We start from the raw sequence: 21,305 nt of genomic DNA on the forward strand, positions 1-21,305 counted from the left end.
TTTCCAAACCTAAGTCCTGCATCAATGATAGCTTTGTTGCCAGGTGTCAACTGCAATGGAATCCTGGGGTGGGTGACTTAAAGAAGAGATAAAACAAACACTATATTCTTCAAATTGAAAAATTTTCCCCAGGACAAGAATGAAAATAAGTTTGGACCACACTGGACTAATGAAAATTAATACAACCTGCCCCATTGTAACCATTAAAATAGATTTTTATCTGCTTTTACCACTATGAAAGAACAACAGACAAAGTAAGCAAAGCTCAGGGCCAGCATATTTTATTACTTAATTATCTGCAAAAACATGGAAAAATTATCCAGAAAAAGTGTAACTTTCCAAGGAGCTCATGGTATCTCAATAATGCCTCTTTCTCCATCCTGCTGACAAGGTTTTCTTAAGTTGCAGATTTTTAAGTACTGCCCAAACTAGTATCCATCCTATTACTTTTCATTAAAAAAATAATTCCAATTGTAAATGACCACTATTCATTAAAATGTACTTTTCTTCAACTGTAAGCGCATTTCTGAATGATGTCAGGTGAGGCAGTAAGGAACTGTTAACTGCTGAAGAGACATAAATAGTAAATAAAAACACTTTAAGAGTCTTCCTCCATAGGCACATCCTCTTGTAGCTTCTGCACCATTTTGTCCTCCAGCTGTTTTGGAGTACCTTCAATAAAAACAAATCAAATTGAACATGTTTCTCTAAACCCAAATAATTGCTTTCCTCTGAGCAATATATGTGTCTATTCCAGATGAAACAGCCTAAATATTTTGCTTGATGAGTCGTTTACGAGCAAATCCATCAAGCTCAAAGATATTTACGGCTAACCTCCATCACCTCCTAAAACTGTTCTGTTTTAGCAGAAAAGCTGATGCTGTTTTTATGCAAAACCTAAAATGCAGTCAAACCTGTGTTTTCATCTGCTATGACAAACTGATACAGCTGCCAATACCTGGCAGAACCTTGCAAGGGACTACAAAAATTCATTACTTATTACAGATCAATGGCCTTGTCACATTAGTTTTTAAATGAAGATTTAAGCCCTCCTGAATGCTGTGTTGGACAGCAAGAATGTTAACTCTCGATAAGACAACCAAAAAGAAAAACTAAAAAAAAGAGAAATCCAAGATTTGGATTTGATTCTCTTCTCTGCCAGTCAAAATTACAGAACACCAAGAAGGCGGCTGGTGCTTGACCGACAGATGTACCACACAGTGCTGTGCATCATGCATTTAGTACAAGCAAAGCCAAACACAGAAAAAAACACTTGAGTTTATTCTTTTGAATTCCAATCTTTTTACTTCCCTCAAAAAAAAAAAAAAAAAAAATGTGGGGAGCGGATGACAGATTAAACCAAAGTTTAAATATATCCTGACAAAAATCTAAAATAAAACATAGAACAGACTTCTAATATTTAATAATGAAGAAACAAAATCACTGGTAATTTTTATAAAACAAGGGCAAATGGAAATGTTTTTAACTTGTCTTTATTACTCTACTTCATTAAATGTATTTTTAAAAGTAAATAATTTATTTAAAATGTGACTTTAGTGAAGAAACAGTATTTTCATGTAAGTTCTACACTACTGACTGACAAATTCAAGCAGCAAAGTTGAACTACTGCATTTTATATCATTCAGTGGTAGAGTCTGTTAAGTTCAACTAACCAGTTCAAAAGGAAGACTTAGATAAATGTATTGAATAATAAACACGTAGCTCATGGAGCACCAGGTATTGTGTGCAATTTAAAACACTCAAAATAAAGAAGAGAAAGAATGAATGCAAGGCTAGATATAAAAAATGTGTATTTGATTCAGAACAAAGACACTGCTTACATTTAGTGGCAAGAACTGTTCTCCATATTCAACAGACAAATTAATTTTAAGAAAAATGTACAGGATTATTGATCTGTAGAATGAGTCATTCATCCTAAAACTGTGTCAGCAAACCAGTAAATCAAGTTCTTACCTGCATGGGGAGCACGAAGAAGGTGGATATTCTGTTTGACTTCTTTGATGTCTTCTGCCTTCTGCAACTCTTTGCTCTTCTTTAATCTGAGAAAGGGGAAAATTAGATTTAATTACCTTCAAAGAGGAGATGTGTGCTTTTATTTTAGTGCATGATATATCTCGCTAACGGTATGTATGGGCTGTAAATAACTATGATTATGAGGAAATAAAAGTAAAAAAATTTGAAAACCAATTCAAGAAAGTATTGGATACAAAACCACAAAAAATGCAGCACTGTATCAACGCCTTTCAGAATTTTGTTGAAATTTAAGACTCTTTATACAAACAAGTACTACATTACAACTACTATCCTTGAGTGTCCAAAAGCTACATTTCCTTGGACAGCCAATGACACAGGACAGAGCCCACCCAGGGGTGCATTTTACCCCATCCCTCGGATGACTGTGTATATACAAAGGAAATTATTCTTTGAAACCTGATCATCCCATTTCTGGAAAGGCTGTGTCACACACACATGTAAGGGGTTCCCATCACACAAACACTTCTCACCTGTTCATAATAAATCTGGCTTGGCGTTTTTGCTTTATTTCCTCCACTCTCTTCATTGCATCCACTGAAATAAAGCAGAAGTTGTTTTAAATGTGCTTAATTCCCTGCAGCAGAAAATCCAAGCTATTTTTGTAAAGCAGCTGTTACCAGTACTCCTATAATACCTAAATACCAGAGGCAACTCTTACACTATATAGAGGAAACTATTCCTTCTCCAAAGAGCAGAATAAAGGAATGTTCTGTATAGAAATTATTACTTGTGTTTTACAACTTATTTATGCTTCCACTTTTGCACCTACACATGATTTCCATAGTTAACCATCACTGCAAAAGACTCTACCTGAAAAAAGATGCAAGTTACCACCTTCTCTTCTGTGGCATTCATTCCCATGAATATAAGCAGCTCTATTTTATGGCAATTGATTCTATGAAACAAACTGATGTGGAATGAACACAAACACAGAAACAACTGCATCAGTGTAAAAAGCTTACACCAGGAGCCTCTTAAAAAGCTGGAACACCACTAAAGGGTTTTGAAGATGACAATTCAAAATAAAGGATTTCTGGTCCCCATTTTCAAACCAGTTTCTGAAAAAAAAACATCAAGTGAAACTCCACACCTGTTTACAACTCAAACCTCCTCCACACGCTAAGAATTTGGTCATGATTTCAGTAATTTCAAACACAATCACTACAAGCTGTCAATATTCTAAGAAGTCTTTTGAAAATACATCCATGATAATTAAAAAATTAATCTTTTAGTTTTTCCCTATAATGACTCACCAGTCTTATTCCACAACTCTCTCTGGTACTTCACAGGTTCGTTCCGACGTTTTTCAAATTCGAATGAATTATCCTGTATCAAGAAAAGGTAAATACAGACTATTTGCAGAAGCTTATTTAGATCAATACGTTCTTACTGCAGCAGTCACTCATATAACTGAATATTTCATAGGATTTTTTCCCTCCTTTCAGAAGTTCCTAGACTTGAACAATCATTAGAGATAAATATGAGAAAGAAATCGAGTCGAGTGTTTGGCCTCAAAGTGTCAGGAGCCACAGTGATTTGTCTGAAGAAAACTATTTACCACAACATCTCCCTCAGCTATTTTCTATTTAGCAAGACAAAAGGAAAAGAGAAAACCCATGTGGAATAGGAAATACAGAGCAGATTAGACAGGTGGAAGGCGAAATTTAAAACCTGTAGATTTGAAAGCATTCATTGCGGGACAAATAAGTTCTACACAACAGTTTTCAATTTTGAAATGGTTAAAAAAAAAAAAAACCAACAGCTATTTCATTTTAAGAACAGTGAAACAGTCTAATTTGAAATTGTGAAATATTTCAATCGATAACTCTGGCATTTGGGACAGCTGCCATCCCCAGCCATGCTCCCCCATCCCCATGAGCTCAAGATGAAGGAACAGTTTCCTTATCTTTTTTTTTGCCAAGCACATTTAGCTTTATATCAGTTTTGTCTGATATTTCTCCCTGCCCAAAGGTTGTTTTATATTGAGGTAAAGCTGAGTTACACAACACTAAGTTCATAAATTTGCTTTATTCTTAAAATACATTATGTATCTCAAAATTGGAACATATTGCCATCTATTTAGACATGCATAAAGTAATTTTAAATTCAGTTATTTTCAAAAAAGTAATTCAACATAACCAGAAACAACTCAAAAACAAGAAAAACAACTGCTGAAGATGCTAATTAATCATGGCTTTTCAGAGTCACATTGAAAAATAAAACCACATTATTTCCTTTGAGGGATCCACAAAAGGCAGGAAATCGCTGTGTCAGAATGCTTACTAAGTATTACTGTAAAAAAATAGGTAATTAAGTCACAGTAATTCTTAAATTATTTAAGGACTGTCCCACCAAATGTGAATGTATAATATTTTACCATTGAAGCAACTTTGTTTTGAAAATGCATTTGAGGTCTCATGCTGTTTTTCAAACATTCCTATCTATCAAAGACTTTTCCTACACATTGTAAGCTTTAAAGAGACTTCACAGGTAAATACTTCAGGGGTCTACATAAAGAGACTTCCTAAGGTAACTGTACCTCAGATTATTTGTGCAGAAATACAGCTACCGATTGTACACGTACAGAGAGCAGAGGATTCACTGATGGGAAAAAATGCCTTGGACTTGGGAGCCACCATGTGTTACCAGCACAGACACCTCATACCCTGGCTTCCATCCCCAAGGGGGAAGATCCAGGTTTTAATCAAGCTGAATGAACAACTCACTCTCAAGAAACTCTCACATTCTCTTCTACAATCCCTCTTCTCCCCAGCTCATCATTTCATTAAATGACAATGCTTTAAGCCACCTAGCTCAGCCTGTGTGCCATGGGAAGAGATATTTGTGTGTGCTAATATGAAGTGTGAACCAGCTCAGCTCCTTACCACTGTCAGTTCTTTGCCAGCTGCTTTACGGAACGCTTTAGTCCATCTCATCTTTCTGGGATTTCGCTTCTTTTTGAAGTTTCTGTGGCATTTTGATTTGCAGAATCTAAATATCTTAAAGAAGAAGGTGATAAAGAGGAAGAATCTTAGTCAAATCATGTTATTCATGCCCCACTGCAAGTGTGATATCTAACATTGAGGTTACTCTAACAATACTGCTCATTAGAAATTATATTCAGCTTCCAAATGCCTGTTTTTTACAGAAAATGCAGCTATTAACAAAAATAATTTCAAACACTAATATTGTTTTTTCATTATAAAGTCATTTTCGCAGCTGCCAGGGTTAAGCACAAGTACTTATAATTAAGCTGATTATACATAAAATACACCTGGGTTTTGAGAATTATCATCTGCAAAAATAACCATAAACCAAACCTGTAGTATGAATAAACAATTTTCTACAGCTGCCAGAACTTTTTAGATACAGTACCATCCCGAAAACAACAAAAAATCCTCACACCTTTCATTCTGAATGCAACACACACACAAAAATGTCTTTTTTCTTGGATGCAGCCTAAAGCCCCAAAGATTACTCTGCAGAAGTCCTAAGCACATTATTTAAGTCCTGGACTGAATTTACTAAAAGCTATTAAAGGATATGAAAAAACTTTTCAATAGGCCTTTTTTTCTTCCCTATTTTTTTTACATATTTTACTGAATACTAGACTCTTCACTTAAAAACGGTCAGAATTACATGTTATTCATGAGGTTTTGAAAACCCTATTTTTCTACAGCCATATTCTCCTCCCCATCTAATAGTCAATCAAATTACCAGAAAATATGAAACTTTTAATTAAGGCGATCATCTTCGAATAGCTTTTTTTTTTTTTTTTTTTAAAACACTCTTCTACCACATTTATTCACCTCAACTCAAACACACGTGCCATTGTATTTTGCCTTTTCACATGTTATCCGTTCCCAAGTGATGTATTTAAAGCACTCCGGCAGCCCGCAGCAGCGCGCACGCACCCCGGGGCCGGCGCTGTGACTCATGCGAGCGGCGCGGCCCGGCCCGGCCCGGCCCGGATCACTTCTGACGTCCGCGCCCGAGAAGGAAGCGATTTGCGCAAGGCTCGCTTCACGCTGCGGGCTCCGACGCCCCGCAGCAACGATAGGGAGCGCGGCAGACACTGGGAACCCATCCACCACATTTTGTGCGCAAGCCTGTCGGGCCGGCGCAGGGCCCGGAGTGCGGTGCCCGCGCTGCTGTGACAGCCCCGGCGGGCCGAGTCACATCGCAGCCCGCAGCCACGGCTGCGCCCAGCGCCCCCGCGGGCCCCGCCACCCGCACTGCCCACAGCCGAACACCCACCTGCCGCCACCTCGAGACAAAGGCTGAAAATTAAAGGGTGAGGATTCTGCATTGCTCTGCGAAGTGTATTATTTCTTACTAAACACTGAAAACAAATAGTTCAGCCCCCACTCTTGCCGACGGCCACAGCAGATGCCAAATTACTGCATCGCTCCAGGTCCTTACATTCAAATATCAGTAGGACGTGAATGAACAGAATTTAGAGCTGGAACGGACCCACGGACAAGGAGGATTACTGACTCCAGCTCTCCAGCAAATGGCTCGTACAGGGATCGAACCCACAGCCCCGGTGGTCTCTGCACCGTGCTCTGACCAACTGCGCTCATCTCGGGCTCCCGCTCGCCCACACGGTGCGTGCGGACGCCGGCAGGGCCCGGTGCCGACCGCCAGCAGCGGCCCCGGCCGGGACAGGGGCTCCGGCTGTGAGCGCCCCGCGTGAGGCGCGGCCGGTGACACCGAGCTCCCCTGGGGCCCGCCGGCACAGGCCGGGCCGGCGCGGGGAGCGGCTGCGGGCACGGTGGGGAGAGCGGTGCCGGTGCCGGGCGGGCGGTACCTTGCAGTCGTTGCGCACGAACATGACACCATGTCCCGGGTAGATGGGCCCCGAGCAGAAGTAGCACTTCTCGATGCGCATGGCGGCGGCGGCGCGGGCGGAAGCGCGGCCCAGCTGACCGGAGGCGGCGGCGCGGGGCGGGCCCGGCTCCCGGAGCGCCGCTGCGCCCCCTGCCGGCCCCGCCGCGCCCGCCCTCAGCGGGCCCGCACGGAAACGAGGGCCTGGATTCTGGGAATCCAGGAAAAACTGTGTTCCGAGGGCGAGAAGTTAGCGAATCGGTACTGACATAAGGATAGACAGAGTAACAAGGGAAAGAAAGGGAGTTAGACGTAGATTTTTAAGTCTACAGCTGATTTCTGTAAAACTTGGGTAATACTTTCTGTGCTGTTTTCATATTTGTAAAATCCAAAATCTAAGCAAAATTTTAAGTTCTGCCTAAAACCAATGGTTCTGAACACCATATAGGTACCTATTACTCCTTCTGTTCCCTCTCCTGGAGTTACCAGTTCATTGTGAAAGGATCTAAATCCTAGACCCTCTGCCTTCCAAATTGTTTGTAGGATTGTTTGCTGTAGGATGCTGTCCCAGCTCTGAGTGTGAAATGCACCTAAACAAGTCTTTACCACTACAATTCCTACCTCTCTATTTAAAATAACTACCTGAGTATCTCGTGAAAAATCCATGTGTTGAATTGCATGTAGCTCCAAAGCAGTTTTTGCTTTCTGGTTTCTGGAGCAACAAAAGAAGGGCAGTCAGCTTGGTGCTGTATTAAGAAATATCAGTAGAAGAAAGAAAAATTGCTGTAGCACAGGGAAGTCACCTTATCAGCACAAAGGCCGTCTCCTATCTTCCTGAAAAGCAGACCTCAGCCACATTTACGGCAGGAGAGCTGGGCTGGAGCGCAGGACTGGACAGGATGTTAATGACTCTCACACTGCCGGCAGAGCGAGGGCTCTGTGCCTGTGACAGAGGATGGCAACCCGGGTGGTAAGACGAAACGGTAAAGACACACACACACAATCCAATTTTACAAGGGAAGCTATGAAGACAATTTTACAGCTAGAAGCAAAATCAAATAGTAAACAAGTTTGCTTAGGTCCAGGGCTGTTCTTTTTCAGTTTGATCACTTTGAGTTTCCTGCCTATGCAATCTTTTTTCCCCATGGAAAAATATTTATTTAACTTTTCCTGGCAGGACAGCTTTTTCCTGGCAGAGCACTGCACTGTGAAATCTTTGGTGGCTTCTACTGTTTAAACAACTTTGGATTACAGACTGTCACCAACATGTCCAACAGACAGATAGGATGTGAATGCACAGTGATAATACAAGTATTTACCATTAGATTTTCACCCCAGTCAGTCTTCTTCTCACATCAGAACACTAATCTCCTCTACAAGCTATTATGCTGTAGATTTGAAGTGCTTGTTCCTGACTAGAAGGCAATATAAAGTGAAGGTTGCTGGTGACAGAATCAAGCTTAATTATAAATAACCAATACGTACTTCTACTCCATTAATAGTTACAGACAGAATTTGGTATTCAGCTGAATCCAAGGTATCCAAGTGGCTCATTCATTTTTGACACAGATTACTACAGAAGAATTGTTTCTCCAAACATCTCAACTTTCTACCTTAAACTCATAGCAAAACTCTGATCTGCAAGTAATTACATACTTGTACAAGTTCCCTAGTAGAAGTAAAAGAACTGGACATACAGTTATATGAAAGAACAGGCAGGCAAATGCACTTGTAGGATCAGGTTCAGAGATACATGATCATGTTGGGTGGAAGACACTTCTGGAGGTCATCTAGAGCAAAGCCCTGCTCAAAACAGAACAAATTAATACCAGGCTCAAGGCCACATCCAGTTTAGTTTTTAGTGTCTTCAAGGATGGAGATTCCATAACATTCCTGAGTTCCTGTTCCAATTTCTGACCACATGTATGGTGACCTTTTCCCACTATTTACTCTTAATTTTCTAGAGAACATTTCTCTCTTGCCTCTTTCCTATCCCTATGCCCTGAGTTGGGTCTGGCTCCACCCATTAGAGTTCAAGATAGCAGAAAGGTCTCCCTTAGATTAAAGCTAAACAAAATCTGTTCTGTCTCTTCCTACCCCTTGTGCTCCAGCCCTCTGATCTTTGTGGCATCTCCTGGACTCACTCCAGTGTGTCAATGTCTTTCTTCCACTGAGGTGTCTAGAACAGGGCACAGAACACCAGTCAGTCTCATAATTACTGAAGATAAGGAAAGAGTGACTTCCCCAACCTGCTGCCTTCATTTTACAAGTGCAGCCCTGGATACAGCTTGGCCTTCTCTGCCACAGCAGCACACTTCTGCATTTTGGTCAGCTTGCTTTGGAAGAGGATGCTTATCCCCTTATCTGAAAAATATTTTTTCAGCTAGCACTACTGCATAGGGTTATTGCAGCCCAGGTGTAAAACCCAGTGACACTTGACACTTGCCCTTTTTAAACTTAATTCAGCTCATTTGCAACAATGCCCTCCAGCACATTATAACCTACCTGGTAATAGACACAGCTCTTGATGGAAGCGGTTACTCTGAAAAATTTGGGCTCCTTACCTTTGTAGAAGTAATAAAGCTGACAAAACATATTGTTTGATTCCCTTTACTCTGAACATGTGACACGCTCCAATGAGCAGCATTCTGCTTATCTTATGAACACAGAACTGATGTCTCCATTGTCTCCTCTGGGCCTGAGCTCCTCCTGCCATCAGCCAGCATTCACCAGGCCATGTCTGACTGGTTTGGTCACTGCAAAGGAGGGTCACCAAGAAGTACCTGACCACAGCACAAACCTTGGACACATCTGAACAAAGAATCCCACAACACACGGGGACAGTGCAGGACACAGACTGACACTGAACCAAGACAACAGGAAATGCTACAATTCAGTTCAACAGTGCTGGCAAAGTCCATATCAGGAATGTTTAACTATTTTATATTATAATAAGAAATCCTGGGACAATCCATCTTAATGGAAACGCTTTCCAGCTTTGTGCAATTACAGATCAATGTCTCCATCTGACACTGAATGGAAACAACTTTTCTTGAAGTAAGAGTTTCACAACACATAAGAATTCTTGTTTCTTTGTTTCTTAAAACCAGTGCCAATCTAGTAAGAGCAGTGTAATTTACTGTCAAGAATCATTTACTGTGATCACTCCTGAGAGTTTAAAAGTTTTGTCACACAATAATTCAAACAGATAAATCTTATGGCACATTTCAAAAGCTGACATCAAAGCAATTTTATGTGAGTGGTTACAAATAATAGGCCTGACACAAATATGACAGTTTCAGTATTTAATATTTAATATCCAATTTAAACATAAGTATTCAAAAGGAAATATTTTTACACTATTTCAGTAGTCACTTAGCTCGATAGCTGGTTGCAATAATCCATAAAGATTTCAGGAACTGGATGGAGCTGTAAGCACAAAAACTCCCATTATAAGTTAATGCATGACACAGTTCCATTGCAACCCTCTGAAAAGCAAGAGTTACATTAAAAGAAATTCAGACACTGAAGTACACTGAAATGTATTGTGTCTTACAGCAGAGTTTCTTACTCTACTGGTCAGAAACACGATGGTAACTTCAAAAGGCACTCTGAATTAAACTACAGTAACTCCGGTCTACAAGCATTTTAGAAGTGGAGTAGAAAAAACCGAAACCCTATACTCATATAAATTTCTTTTACTTCTGTCCTAGCCCCAGAGCAGTCAAATTATATTGCACTTTTAAAATATTCTGTGTAGGCTGTGATAAAAATCTAATATTTACACATTGTGTTTGTTAAAGAACAATGCATTACTGTGTAAAACATTTTAAGAACCGAGTTTTAACACTTATTCTTGTATTAATTAATATAACCAGAAGCTACATCAAATATTTTTTTTCCTTAGATCCTATTCTAGAAACATTTTTGGTCCTTCCTTCAAAAATTTGTTATGCTGTAACTCATGTTCATAACTGGTATCAATACTTGCCTGAAATTGCAGTAGTTAGAATATTTAAATAAATAAATACATAATTTCTAAAGAAGCAATAGCTTTGGAGTTCTGTAAACAAGCTGCTGTGGCAGGTCTGTAACAAGACTCAATTTGGCATGTTATGACTTTAATTGGCAATACCTTGCAATTATACAACCTCTGCCAGGGTAGAAAACAGTTTGGTAGGCACATCTTATAAATCAGTCTGGGCAAAAGCCCAAAAAATACTGATTGTTTCCTAGGTCATATGAATAAATAAACGTGGTTAGAGTAATATGATCCACTGAAACCAAAAATTACATTTATGTGATCGGGGGGAGGAGGGTGGGGGAGAAAAGTAACTCTATTCTTTTTAAAATACAATCTAAAGGAAATGAACAAGCTATAAATGACTATATGATAACCAAGATGTTCAGGGCACAAAGGTTGGCAAAATAAAATGAGCATTATAAAGTCATAGAAATACTGATCTACAGGACTAGTTTCTTAGCTGCATCTCACCAGAAGACAATAATCATTGATTTCACAATCCAAATTTGAAGAAACATTCTCAATCTGTGTTTGGTAAAACAAATTCAGTGCAAAGCACCAACTCTGATGATATTTTCCTGACATCTAGGTTGTCCAACATTCCTGTTAAAAAATGAGTAGCAATATGAAAGAAACATAACAGATGTACAGTTATGCCATTCACATATAAATTTACATACATGCATGTTCTAGAAATTCAAATGATGTCAGGAGGTCTCATAGGCTGCATTGGATATATTTCATATAGTACAGTTGTAGTTTACATGTTCAATGATGTGACACGCCCCAAGTGCTCTGTCTGCACACCCCTATGCTTCTCTGGAGCTTTTTATTATGCACTGAAGAGCCTCCCTTTGGTTTTCATTACAGAAAACTGATGAATTAGGAGAGCAAGCTAAAACTGCTTTCAGGCTTTTGTGGAAAACACAGGATGTGCTCCTAAAGATTGTTATTAACTGGTGAAATGATTAAAGTTTCTGTTTAAAACCAAGAAGCAAGTTGGTTATCTTGCTGTTTGGAGACACCAAGAGCTGTCACAATATCTAATCTGAATGCCTACTCTGTGTAGTTAATGGAGACTGCCAAGGGCAACTGCACACCCTTCAATTCCAAAGCCTACCCTTTCTGGCTGCCTGTAGAGACATGTTTCTGAATTTGGTAATGAAAATTCCTTTCCACCCCTTTCCCCCCAAGTAGAAAATTAGAGGAACGTCCAGTGCTAAACCAAATTAAACATCTGTCCCACAACTAATAAACTGCAAACCTTACAAGTGAAGATAAATGTTGTTTGAGAGAAAGCAAATAAAAATTTGTATCAAGAATTAATATAGCTCATTAAATAACTACACAAAGCGATTTGTCCCAAAGTTAAACAGGTAAGCTGCAACTGTACTGTATCATACACATTAAAGTTAATTGTAACTGGGCTAACAGCCACATCTGCCTTTTTCTTGCTCTTCATTCAGTTGTTCTGTAGAGCTGTGCCCATTGGAGCGCACTACCCCTTCAGGGATCCAGGATTTATCCACACATCGTTCCATGCGCTTCATAATGAGGTCAAGCAGAGTTTCAATGGCTTTGCTTACATTATTCCCATTTGCTGCACTGGTTTCAAAATATGGTATTCTGCAGGAGACAAAAAACATAACCTTACATCACACAGTTGTCACTCATGGGAGAAAAAAAATACAGTATTACTGCCATGTACATAGAACTCACACTAAGACTGTCACTGCTACTCCATAGCAGAGAGACACTAAGTGCTCAGTGGTCTGAAATACATAAGAAATTAATGAAATGGCTAACTGAAGGTAGGGCAGAAGGGCAAATGTTAATGGAGTCCACAATTTACTGAGGCACTTGTCAGCATGATTTCCCAAAGTTGTGCTCCTGAAGTCTTTCTTAAACTCTGTTCTCTGCAGTTATGATGTGCACAGAAATCGGTAAGGAGAACACTTGTGCACCCAAGGACATCTAAAGTAATTGCAGGAGAAGGAATGCTGCTATGGCCATTCCTCTGCAGGCAAGGCACTAAAGACTCAGTGTGGTGGCTCTCATCATTACAGGAGGTGACTTTCTTCTATTTACACCACAACTCTAAACTTTCTTACATAAAAGAAGAAATTTCAGTGCTCAGAACACCTGTCTTTGTCAAGAAAAGTTTCTGGCACTTTGATTTCTAAAGTACATTGCTTGTTTTCTTTATTGTTGTGGATCAGGATGTTGCACTGTGGTTCCATAAGCTCTGGCCTTCTCTACTTCGTGCTCCCCACAGCACGATGCTACAGTGGCTGCATTTGTGTTACTGCCCAGGAAAGTGATACCACCACTTCAGAATTTTAAGTATTTCTTAGTTAACTTGCAAGGCCCAATGAGTGGCCGAAAGTATCTTACTGCATCTGTGCAGGTTTCTTACAGTGTTTCCAATATATCACACACCTGCATGAGGCCCTTGCACAGAAGGGGATATTCACTATCTCACACTTTAGTTACCAGAAGACTGTTCACTGCAACAGGATTTATCTTGCCTGCCCTTAGGAGAAAAGTGATTCCTAGCAACCATCCAGTCTCATCTCTACAGGGCAGAGAACTTTGCAATTGCCTACAGACTGGATGTGACCCACAACCTTGACTTCTAGCTCATTATTCCTAAATTAAGTTGCATTTTCAACCACAAAGATAAATACTTCATAAACTATTTTAAGAAGTCACATGCAAAAAGATTTAAGATATGATCACATGCCATCTGCTGCTGTTTAAAACTTCTTGCTCCTTCACAAGCAGCTGGTTAAAGTACCACACATACTTGCTGTTGTCTGACATGGACTTCAAACAAGTATTTTCACAGGAGAAGGAAAACCTGCACTAAACCCATTTCTCTCATGGACAGATTGCTTCTGATTTGGCTTCATTGATTCTTCGAGGCCAAGGCAAGCTAATTTGTGCCTAGTAAACATCATGACAGCAGAAGACCTGCAGAACAACGCAGCTTATGCTGAGAAGACAGTGTTCACATTATATCAGTCTTGTGGGCTTTACTTTGGAGCAGAGTTCTACCCTATCTCTCCAGACTAAAGTGGCTGGAGCACATCATTTAATTTAGTTTTCATTTGAGAAGGAATCCGGTTCATGTGCTAGAAAATTGCTCCACTATGTGAATTAAAACACAACAAATCCATCAGATTATTTCCTTCAGAAGTGTGTTTCTGAGTCCCAGTGAAATGCCAATGTAGTCCAAAGATGAGCCCCATGAAAGAGTTAAGGGAGTATAAAAGTACAAATTAATATCTGATAGGAACAAAGATTTCACATACTTCCTTCAGAGGCACACAGCCCATGCCTGTCAGGAAGGGGAAGGGCAAGGCTACCCTGTCTTCCTACTGGTCTGACTCAGTTTTCTGACTCCCAGGGAGCCTGTGAGAGTGCAGATGCCTCAGCACAGGTAAGAGCAAAGAAGTGACCCCATTATTCACCTGCCTCTCTAGCTAAATTCTCTCTCTTTTTCAGAATGTTTGTGAAAATTTACACTGTTTACTGCCAAGCATAGATTAGCCAATCTCCAGTGCAAGATTATTGCAGTACTAAGCACTTACTTTTAAGCAATGCAGAAAATATTAATCTCAGACAGAAAAAAATATATCATACCAGCCAGTTAAGCAAAATGCTTATTCTTACAATAACCTGTCAGCATACAGAAAAAAGCATTACAGAAAACATCTCATTCTGCTCTGAACACAGCAATAATTTGAAGAAAGTTACTTACCCATATTTTTCTGCAAGTTCCTTTGCCTCTTCTTCCTTCACCATCCTTTGGTCCTCCAGGTCACTCTTGTTTCCACATAACACAATGTCTGGGTTTTCACAATACGCATGCATTTGTAGCTGACCTGGCAGCACCAACATGAAGAGCAGTCACAAGTCACTGCCACACACAGCTCCCTAGAACACTACCACAAGCCAAACTTGTTCTCTTGTGGCTCACAGCACCTCTCCACTTGCACTGAGGAGCCAGAGAACAGCTGGGCTTCCACTGTCACATACCCAGTGAAAAAGCCAGGGAAAGCTTTGCTTTGAAGCCTGGCAAAGTTAGCACAGAAATTTATGTATTTGCAGCTTAAGGAGTTACACTCACTAAGCATCTACAGTGAGCTGCCAGGAAAGGATCTACTTCCCTCTCCAAATGGATGATGCAGTTTGGGAATTCCTTTGCCTAGATATACCAGCCAAGTAACATTTGCCTTCCATTAAGTTTTGCTGACAAAGCTTCAGGTAAGTCAAAATACTTTTGCATAGGCTTCCCACACACTTAAATTACTGAACAGCAGCAGAACCAGGGAGAGGATATTGTCTCAGCTTTTTCTTACATAGGTTAAGATCCAAGTTCAATAGGCAAAGCTGAATTTCAGGTGAGCCCTAGAAGCCATCACTAGCAGCTATTACAATTATGAATACAACATTTACATTCTTTTACTGAGAAAGCCATAAAAACCAGTAGTTTAAGTATTTAAGTATTTAAATTTAAATATTTAAGTATTTTAACTTCTGATTCTCAGTGAGACTTCGTATTTATGAACACAACCCTCACTCCCCATTCCACCCATGCAAAGAAAGAAAGAAGAAAAAAGCCATACTTATCCAGTTCCTGACATTCAGAAAGCTTTGCTCATTTGTCAGATCAAAGAGTAGAAGAAACCCCATGGCATCTCTGAAGAAAGCTGTAGTCAAGCTACGAAACCTAGACCAGCAAAGTGAAATTAATTTGCTCATCTGACAAGTTACTTTGAAAACATAATTGCTTACAGTCATAGAAGAACTGAGGTAACTTAAGACTGAATGAACCAGACGGAAATATTCATGGTTGTTTTGCTGAGGCAGGGATCATGTAAGAAAAATTGCTAACATTACTGTGGCCTAATCAAGGCCTAAGGTGTCAAGGAGACTTGAGTGTAAGAGCTTTAACAGTCTTCTACTACAAAGCATTCCTTGATCAAGATTCAAAAATTAAAACAATAATGAAATTCTAACTTTGAACAAAAATTTATCCCCTATACACATCAGTCCTTGAATTTAAGACTAACAACCACAAGAATGCTAGTCTTTTGATTAGCCAGTGGAAAAGAATCCTTTGAGATGTTTTTGCCTAAGACCTTTTTCCTATGACCACAACATATTTATGGAAACTTAAGAGACCTTTAAAAAGACAAACTTTAAAATTATCTATATGCATTGGCTATGAAAAAAAAAAAATAAAAAGCAAGAATTACAGGTTTTGTGTTCTATAGTTGTAAATTACAGTTAGATTTTAATGGGTGCTCATATGAAGCTTTCCATTGCTGCTAAAGTAAGCTCCCATTGCCATCTTGAGTCATACCTTTCCTGCCCTGCAGTGTCCCAAAGCTGAAGATGGATTCTCTGTCCTCTACCACCAACACCATCTGGCCCATTGGGTCTATACACCTGGAAAAGGTAAATTTTTACAAGACTGTTACCAGCCCAGCTGCTACAGAACACAAAATAACTGACATTTTAGTCATTTAATGCAGCAAAAATAGCACTGCTGATGCATAGGTCCCAACTACAACTCAATCCTCTGCTTTGTAAGACAAAAGTTGTATGAGATGCATTTTAATACTGCATCCAATTAAATATTTTTAAAAAAGGGTAAAAGTGAAACTGCAAAACCAGTACCCAATAGACTATGAATGCCAGACAGATATTTAGAGCCAAGAGACAAGACTGATTTTAGTATTTTGATTTTCTGAATTTTTTGCTACCTTACATCATGTTTAAAATAAAATATAAGAAAGCAACAATGCAATCTGTCAGTGTATTTGTAGTAGTAGCAGAACCTCATTAGCAAACAGAATATACTCTCTACTTAGCTGCCAAAATGCTGCTGAAAAATTGCTGAGGGTAGATCTTATCAGATCACAGCTTATAAAGCTGAAATTGGATGCTAAAAATAAAAGCTGAAGAGTTTTCTCAGCATGAAAAAATAAATAAGGGCATCTATTAGTCTTGGAAGGATTGGATAAAAATAGATTCATTTGTTGTTTAGAATGCTTCAAGTTAGGTCATCTTCTTTACCTTCAAATGTCATTGTATCTAAGATTACATGAGCTACAAACATACCTTTACAGATTCACAAATCCAGCAAGTTTATGTATTATAAGATTCAGGCTCTGAAGCCTAAACCTTATCCTGAGTTATCAAATATGCTGATCAAGTAAACCACCATGTTTACAATCCCACAAAAGGAACAATTACTTATTCAAGAGACCCATTTGGCATTCAGCTAAGATATCTAGTCCTTGAACTACTGTGGTGCATGTCATGCACCAAAAACCAGTCTGCACAATGCCCATTACACCACCCAGATTTCCAGACACTGGAAGTCATCAGGCTACAATGAAAGACATTTAATACCTGTACATAACAACAAAAACCTTGTACCTACTCCATTTCTCAGCAAGAGAATGATCTCAGTAAGGATCAGCATCCAATTGGTTGTGATACTCTAGTGCTCAGCTTCATATCACAAGTACATTTGCTCAGTTTAATAACAATTCAGGTGTTGAAAAAAGCAACCTTATATTTCGTATTTCTTCTCTGCTAGAGGTGACTGCTTAGGAAGCCAGATCAGCTGCATGTACCATTTCATCCACATGTTTAAAAAACTGCATCTTTATTTAGTAGCTATTTCAGTCCATACCCAGGAAAACATTTTAGTACAGTTCAGTCCTTCCTTGAGAAAGGAGTTCAACAGTGAAAGTGCTACTCTAGGTAGTGTGTGCACAAGTTACAGAGTAGACACACTCATCAACACCCACTGAGCAGAAAGAAGGGGTTTCTTAGAATCATCTCTTTAACTTTTGGGGAAATGGGTCTGTACAAAGCAATGACTAAAATAGCCAGGTCAGATGAGGCCTTCACAAAATGAAGCACACAAGAACACTTACTGCAGACCTACACACAGACAGCATTTTCAAGTAGCACATTCTTCATGCAAACTCACCACTCTCTTTTCCCGAAAGTCAATGCCCACCGTTGTGATGAATTTGGAATTAAATTTGCCATCTGTATATTGGTAAAGGAGGCTGGTCTTTCCTACCCCAGAATCACCGAGTGCTAGGAACTTTATGAGGTAATCGTAGTCCCCATCAGACATAGTGAGAGTTCAGGCGGCACCTTGAAAAGCAAAGCAAAAAGGAATAGTTAGTCCGGAGCTCTGCCAGGACTCCTTCTGATAAATGTTTAAAATACAAATCACTCCCTGAACTACAAAGCAGCCAGTGGTGGGGCCAGTTCTGTGCTCCTTTACACTGACATCACTTTAAACTCTCAATTATACAAATTACCAATATCAAATTCAGCTGTGACTGAAAACATGCATCTTTAGTTTTATTACATTTTTCTTATTGGAAAGGGAAGGCAACACAATATTAACTTCTCCAGGCAAGACTGAAAATCAAGGTCAAACTATTCAAGGTATCTGGAACATAAACTGCAGAATTGTTTTTAAATCCTCAAGGAAGCTGGCAAAAGCTACTTAATTGTACTAGCAATGCAATTCTGGTCTCATACTCACTATGGCATGAGTAATGTGAAAAAAAACCCCATTTTTTTCCTGGACTGTCCACTATATTCAAACAAAATTTACAGTAGTTGTCTGTAGTAGCTATTTTTCAGTCATGAATAAGCTTTTTCTTGTTGTTGAGTTTTTTGCTTTGAGAAAGAATCTTCTGTTTTTAAAGTTTCTACTGTGATGCTAGTTAGCCATTCAAACTAAATCTTGATCCTGAATAGACTAATTAAACAAATACACATTTTACCCATGGCTCATACACATTTAGGAAATTTCTCTCTTTTTTGTGCCCTTGTAAAAATAACCATATTTTCTATAGTCTGATCTAAGACTAAAATGTGTAACAAAAATCACTGGCAAATTTCACGTGTACTAGAAAAGCTGATGTAAGTACACTTGGCACTTTCCTTTTGAGTAGCTACTGAGCCTCTCCTCCCCCAAAACAAACAGTAGAGAGCTGCCTTGTGCTGTGTTCAAAGACATGAACATGAAAAGATAAGCCTAAAATAACCACTCTAAAAGCAACAGAAAACTGGCATAAAATTGCCTCTTATGAAGGACAGAAAAAGATGCCAAAAATACAAAAAACAGATGATGAAATAAAATTTTAAAAGAGTAAAATCTGCTGTTTCAACTGCAAGTATTTTTGGAACTACTTGTAGCTTGAACTAGATAAAGTTATTAATTTAAAGCCAAACACTGCAGCAGTTTGCATCAATGGCAAAACACCAACTGATTTCTTGAATATCAACTCTCAGCTTGAGGTCTGCAACAAACTGTGTCTCCAGCATGTGGGCGTCAATCACCACCATTCTGCTAAAACCGTAACTATCTTTAAAGCTTCACCTTTGTAATTGTCCCGCTCTTGGTTACAAGTCAGAACTGTGACTAGTTGATGTGGCCATAAATGGCTTACTAAAAAGCAGAAACTGGTTAGATTTACCCCAGATATTCTCCAGCTGAAGAGTCAGTGGAAAGCAGCTGACACTTCTCCCTTTTTGAAATGCATTGAAGTCTCCCTTTCCCAGCCAATGTATATTTCACATTATGCCATCAATGCCAGTAAAAGCTTGCAGGAAAGGGGTTTAGCTGACAGAGTTCACACTCACTACTACACCACAGCCAGCTAACTCATGTTATGTTTCAACCCAAGTTTTGCAATACAGTAGAAGGCTGAAAGGGAGAGCCTTGCAGCAAGAGTTATCAGTGAGCTTTTTAAATAAATGCACCACAACTGCAGGATTGCATCCACCATACAGGTCTGAAGGAGCAGCATATTCAAGTAAGCAAGCTGAACAGGCAGCCCAAACACTGACATAAGAACATTTTCAGAAATTATGAACCCTGATCCATTAGCCACACTCACATGTACCAGCAAAAATAATTTTGGGGGATTTGTTTCATTTTTTAAATCCTCTCCCCTGCTGGCAAAGGAAAAAAAGTCAAACCACATCACCTACCTTGTAGCTCTACCAAAGTATTTTCATTGAAATGTACCAGAAAAAAAGAAAAAATATTTTAAGAAACAGAGACAGATTTTTCTAAAGACTGCTTTTGATGACTTCCATCTCACACATGGTGTTTCCTTTGCCCTCAGATGTTCTCAAAGGGCTAAGAGCAGTGTAAGCTCATCCTCAACTCAAGCACATGTTCTTTCAGTCTCAATATCCCTAAATAAATTGTTACTTTAAAGATTTTGATGTAAATCTTGGGGCCAGTATATTACACAAAGACAAGCTTGCTTCATGTCTTTTACTGTGCTATGCCACCTGCGCAGAGGTATTTGCTCACTGGTTTTCTGTTGGGTTGCTGTAGGTGTACAGAACATGCTTTTAATAACAAGTACCAATGACAGTGGACCTGATCACTGCAGATTTGCCATGCACTCTGTGCAAGACCACACAAAGGAAGGAAGGGAACTGCAGCCCTGCCACAGAGCTGTAGGGAACTGTTACACTTCAGCCACACCTTCCACATGGCTGCATGAAAGCTCTGGCCAAAACAGAAAGGTCAAGATTAGGCCTTGGGGAAGTAAAACCTAAAGGTATTTCTAGTGTAATATCTGATTTGTAGAGTGTCTGTCAGGATAAGCACACCTCTTCATTTGGCCCACTGAAACCTCAATTCTCCCTGTGGTTGGTGAAAATACAATTTCCAAAGGACTGACAGAGGGTGAAGAACCCTTCACAGGAATGGTTCTAAAAATGCCTTCTAAAATATTTGCATGAGAAGGAAATTTTCTCCTGGTTTTGAAATGCACACACCTCTCACTGCACCCCATAATGTCAATCTATTATTCAAATATTTCCAGGGAGTGGTTCTTGTGAAACCCTGCACAGTTAACCTATCCTTGGAGATATGTAAAGAGCTATTTTCATAGCAGTTTCAAGCCTTGTCCTCCTCCCTATACAAATATTTAAAAAGTGATCTCCACCCTCCACTTCCGAGACCTGCAGTCCTAGTGTCCAGACACATCCAGTTTCACCTAACAGAAATAAGAATATATTCATTGCAAGTATATTCACAGCAAAATCTGCTGTGAACTTTTTAAAAATCATGGCCCTATTACTAAAACCCATCCCATTTTTCCTTCAATTTTTCCTTTTTTTTTTTTTTAATTAGGCTTTATAGCTTCACACTTTCCAGTCTTTCCTTCCATTTTTCCATACCTCGTATATCAGGAAAGTAGGAGGTAGAAAAGGAAGATTCTGAAAAAAACTTATGATACAATTAGAATTTACTAGGTCACCAAAAGGAAACTGTTCCCAAATCTTTCTTCTAAGGGTATGAACTCCTAAATCTTAAAAAAAAAAT

At 39.3% G+C, this 21,305-nt stretch overlaps 2 protein-coding genes across 14 annotated transcripts in view; both read right to left on the reverse strand.

Annotated features, from left to right (window-relative positions):
* Window positions 1-265: 265 nt before the first annotated feature.
* Window positions 266-7,030, reverse strand: RSL24D1 (ribosomal L24 domain containing 1). The gene is made up of 6 exons (XM_086848935.1): window positions 6,866-7,030; window positions 4,941-5,054; window positions 3,309-3,381; window positions 2,526-2,589; window positions 1,975-2,060; window positions 266-672 (listed from the first exon to the last, which is right to left on the reverse strand). The coding sequence occupies exons 1-6, from the start codon at window positions 6,944-6,946 to the stop codon at window positions 599-601; spliced, it is 492 nt and encodes a 163-aa protein (XP_086705061.1). The 5' UTR covers window positions 6,947-7,030; the 3' UTR covers window positions 266-598.
* Window positions 7,031-10,172: 3,142 nt separating this feature from the next.
* The window catches only part of RAB27A (RAB27A, member RAS oncogene family), a 32,042-nt gene continuing 20,909 nt past the window's right edge, over window positions 10,173-21,305 (reverse strand). For all 13 annotated transcript variants that reach the window (XM_086848927.1, XM_086848929.1, XM_086848923.1 and 10 more), the window contains 5 exons: window positions 17,922-18,094; window positions 16,278-16,363; window positions 15,538-15,641; window positions 14,670-14,793; window positions 10,173-12,532 (listed from right to left, as the gene is read on the reverse strand). In XM_086848927.1, the coding sequence (XP_086705053.1) occupies window positions 12,334-12,532; window positions 14,670-14,793; window positions 15,538-15,641; window positions 16,278-16,363; window positions 17,922-18,074 (666 nt within the window). In that variant the 5' untranslated portion in view covers window positions 18,075-18,094 and the 3' untranslated portion in view covers window positions 10,173-12,333. The remainder of the gene's footprint in view (window positions 12,533-14,669; window positions 14,794-15,537; window positions 15,642-16,277; window positions 16,364-17,921; window positions 18,095-21,305) is intronic.

This window comes from Cyanistes caeruleus, chromosome 13 (genome assembly GCF_971803275.1).
Source record: "Cyanistes caeruleus chromosome 13, bCyaCae1.hap1.1, whole genome shotgun sequence".
NCBI classification, from domain to species: Eukaryota; Metazoa; Chordata; class Aves; order Passeriformes; family Paridae; genus Cyanistes; species Cyanistes caeruleus.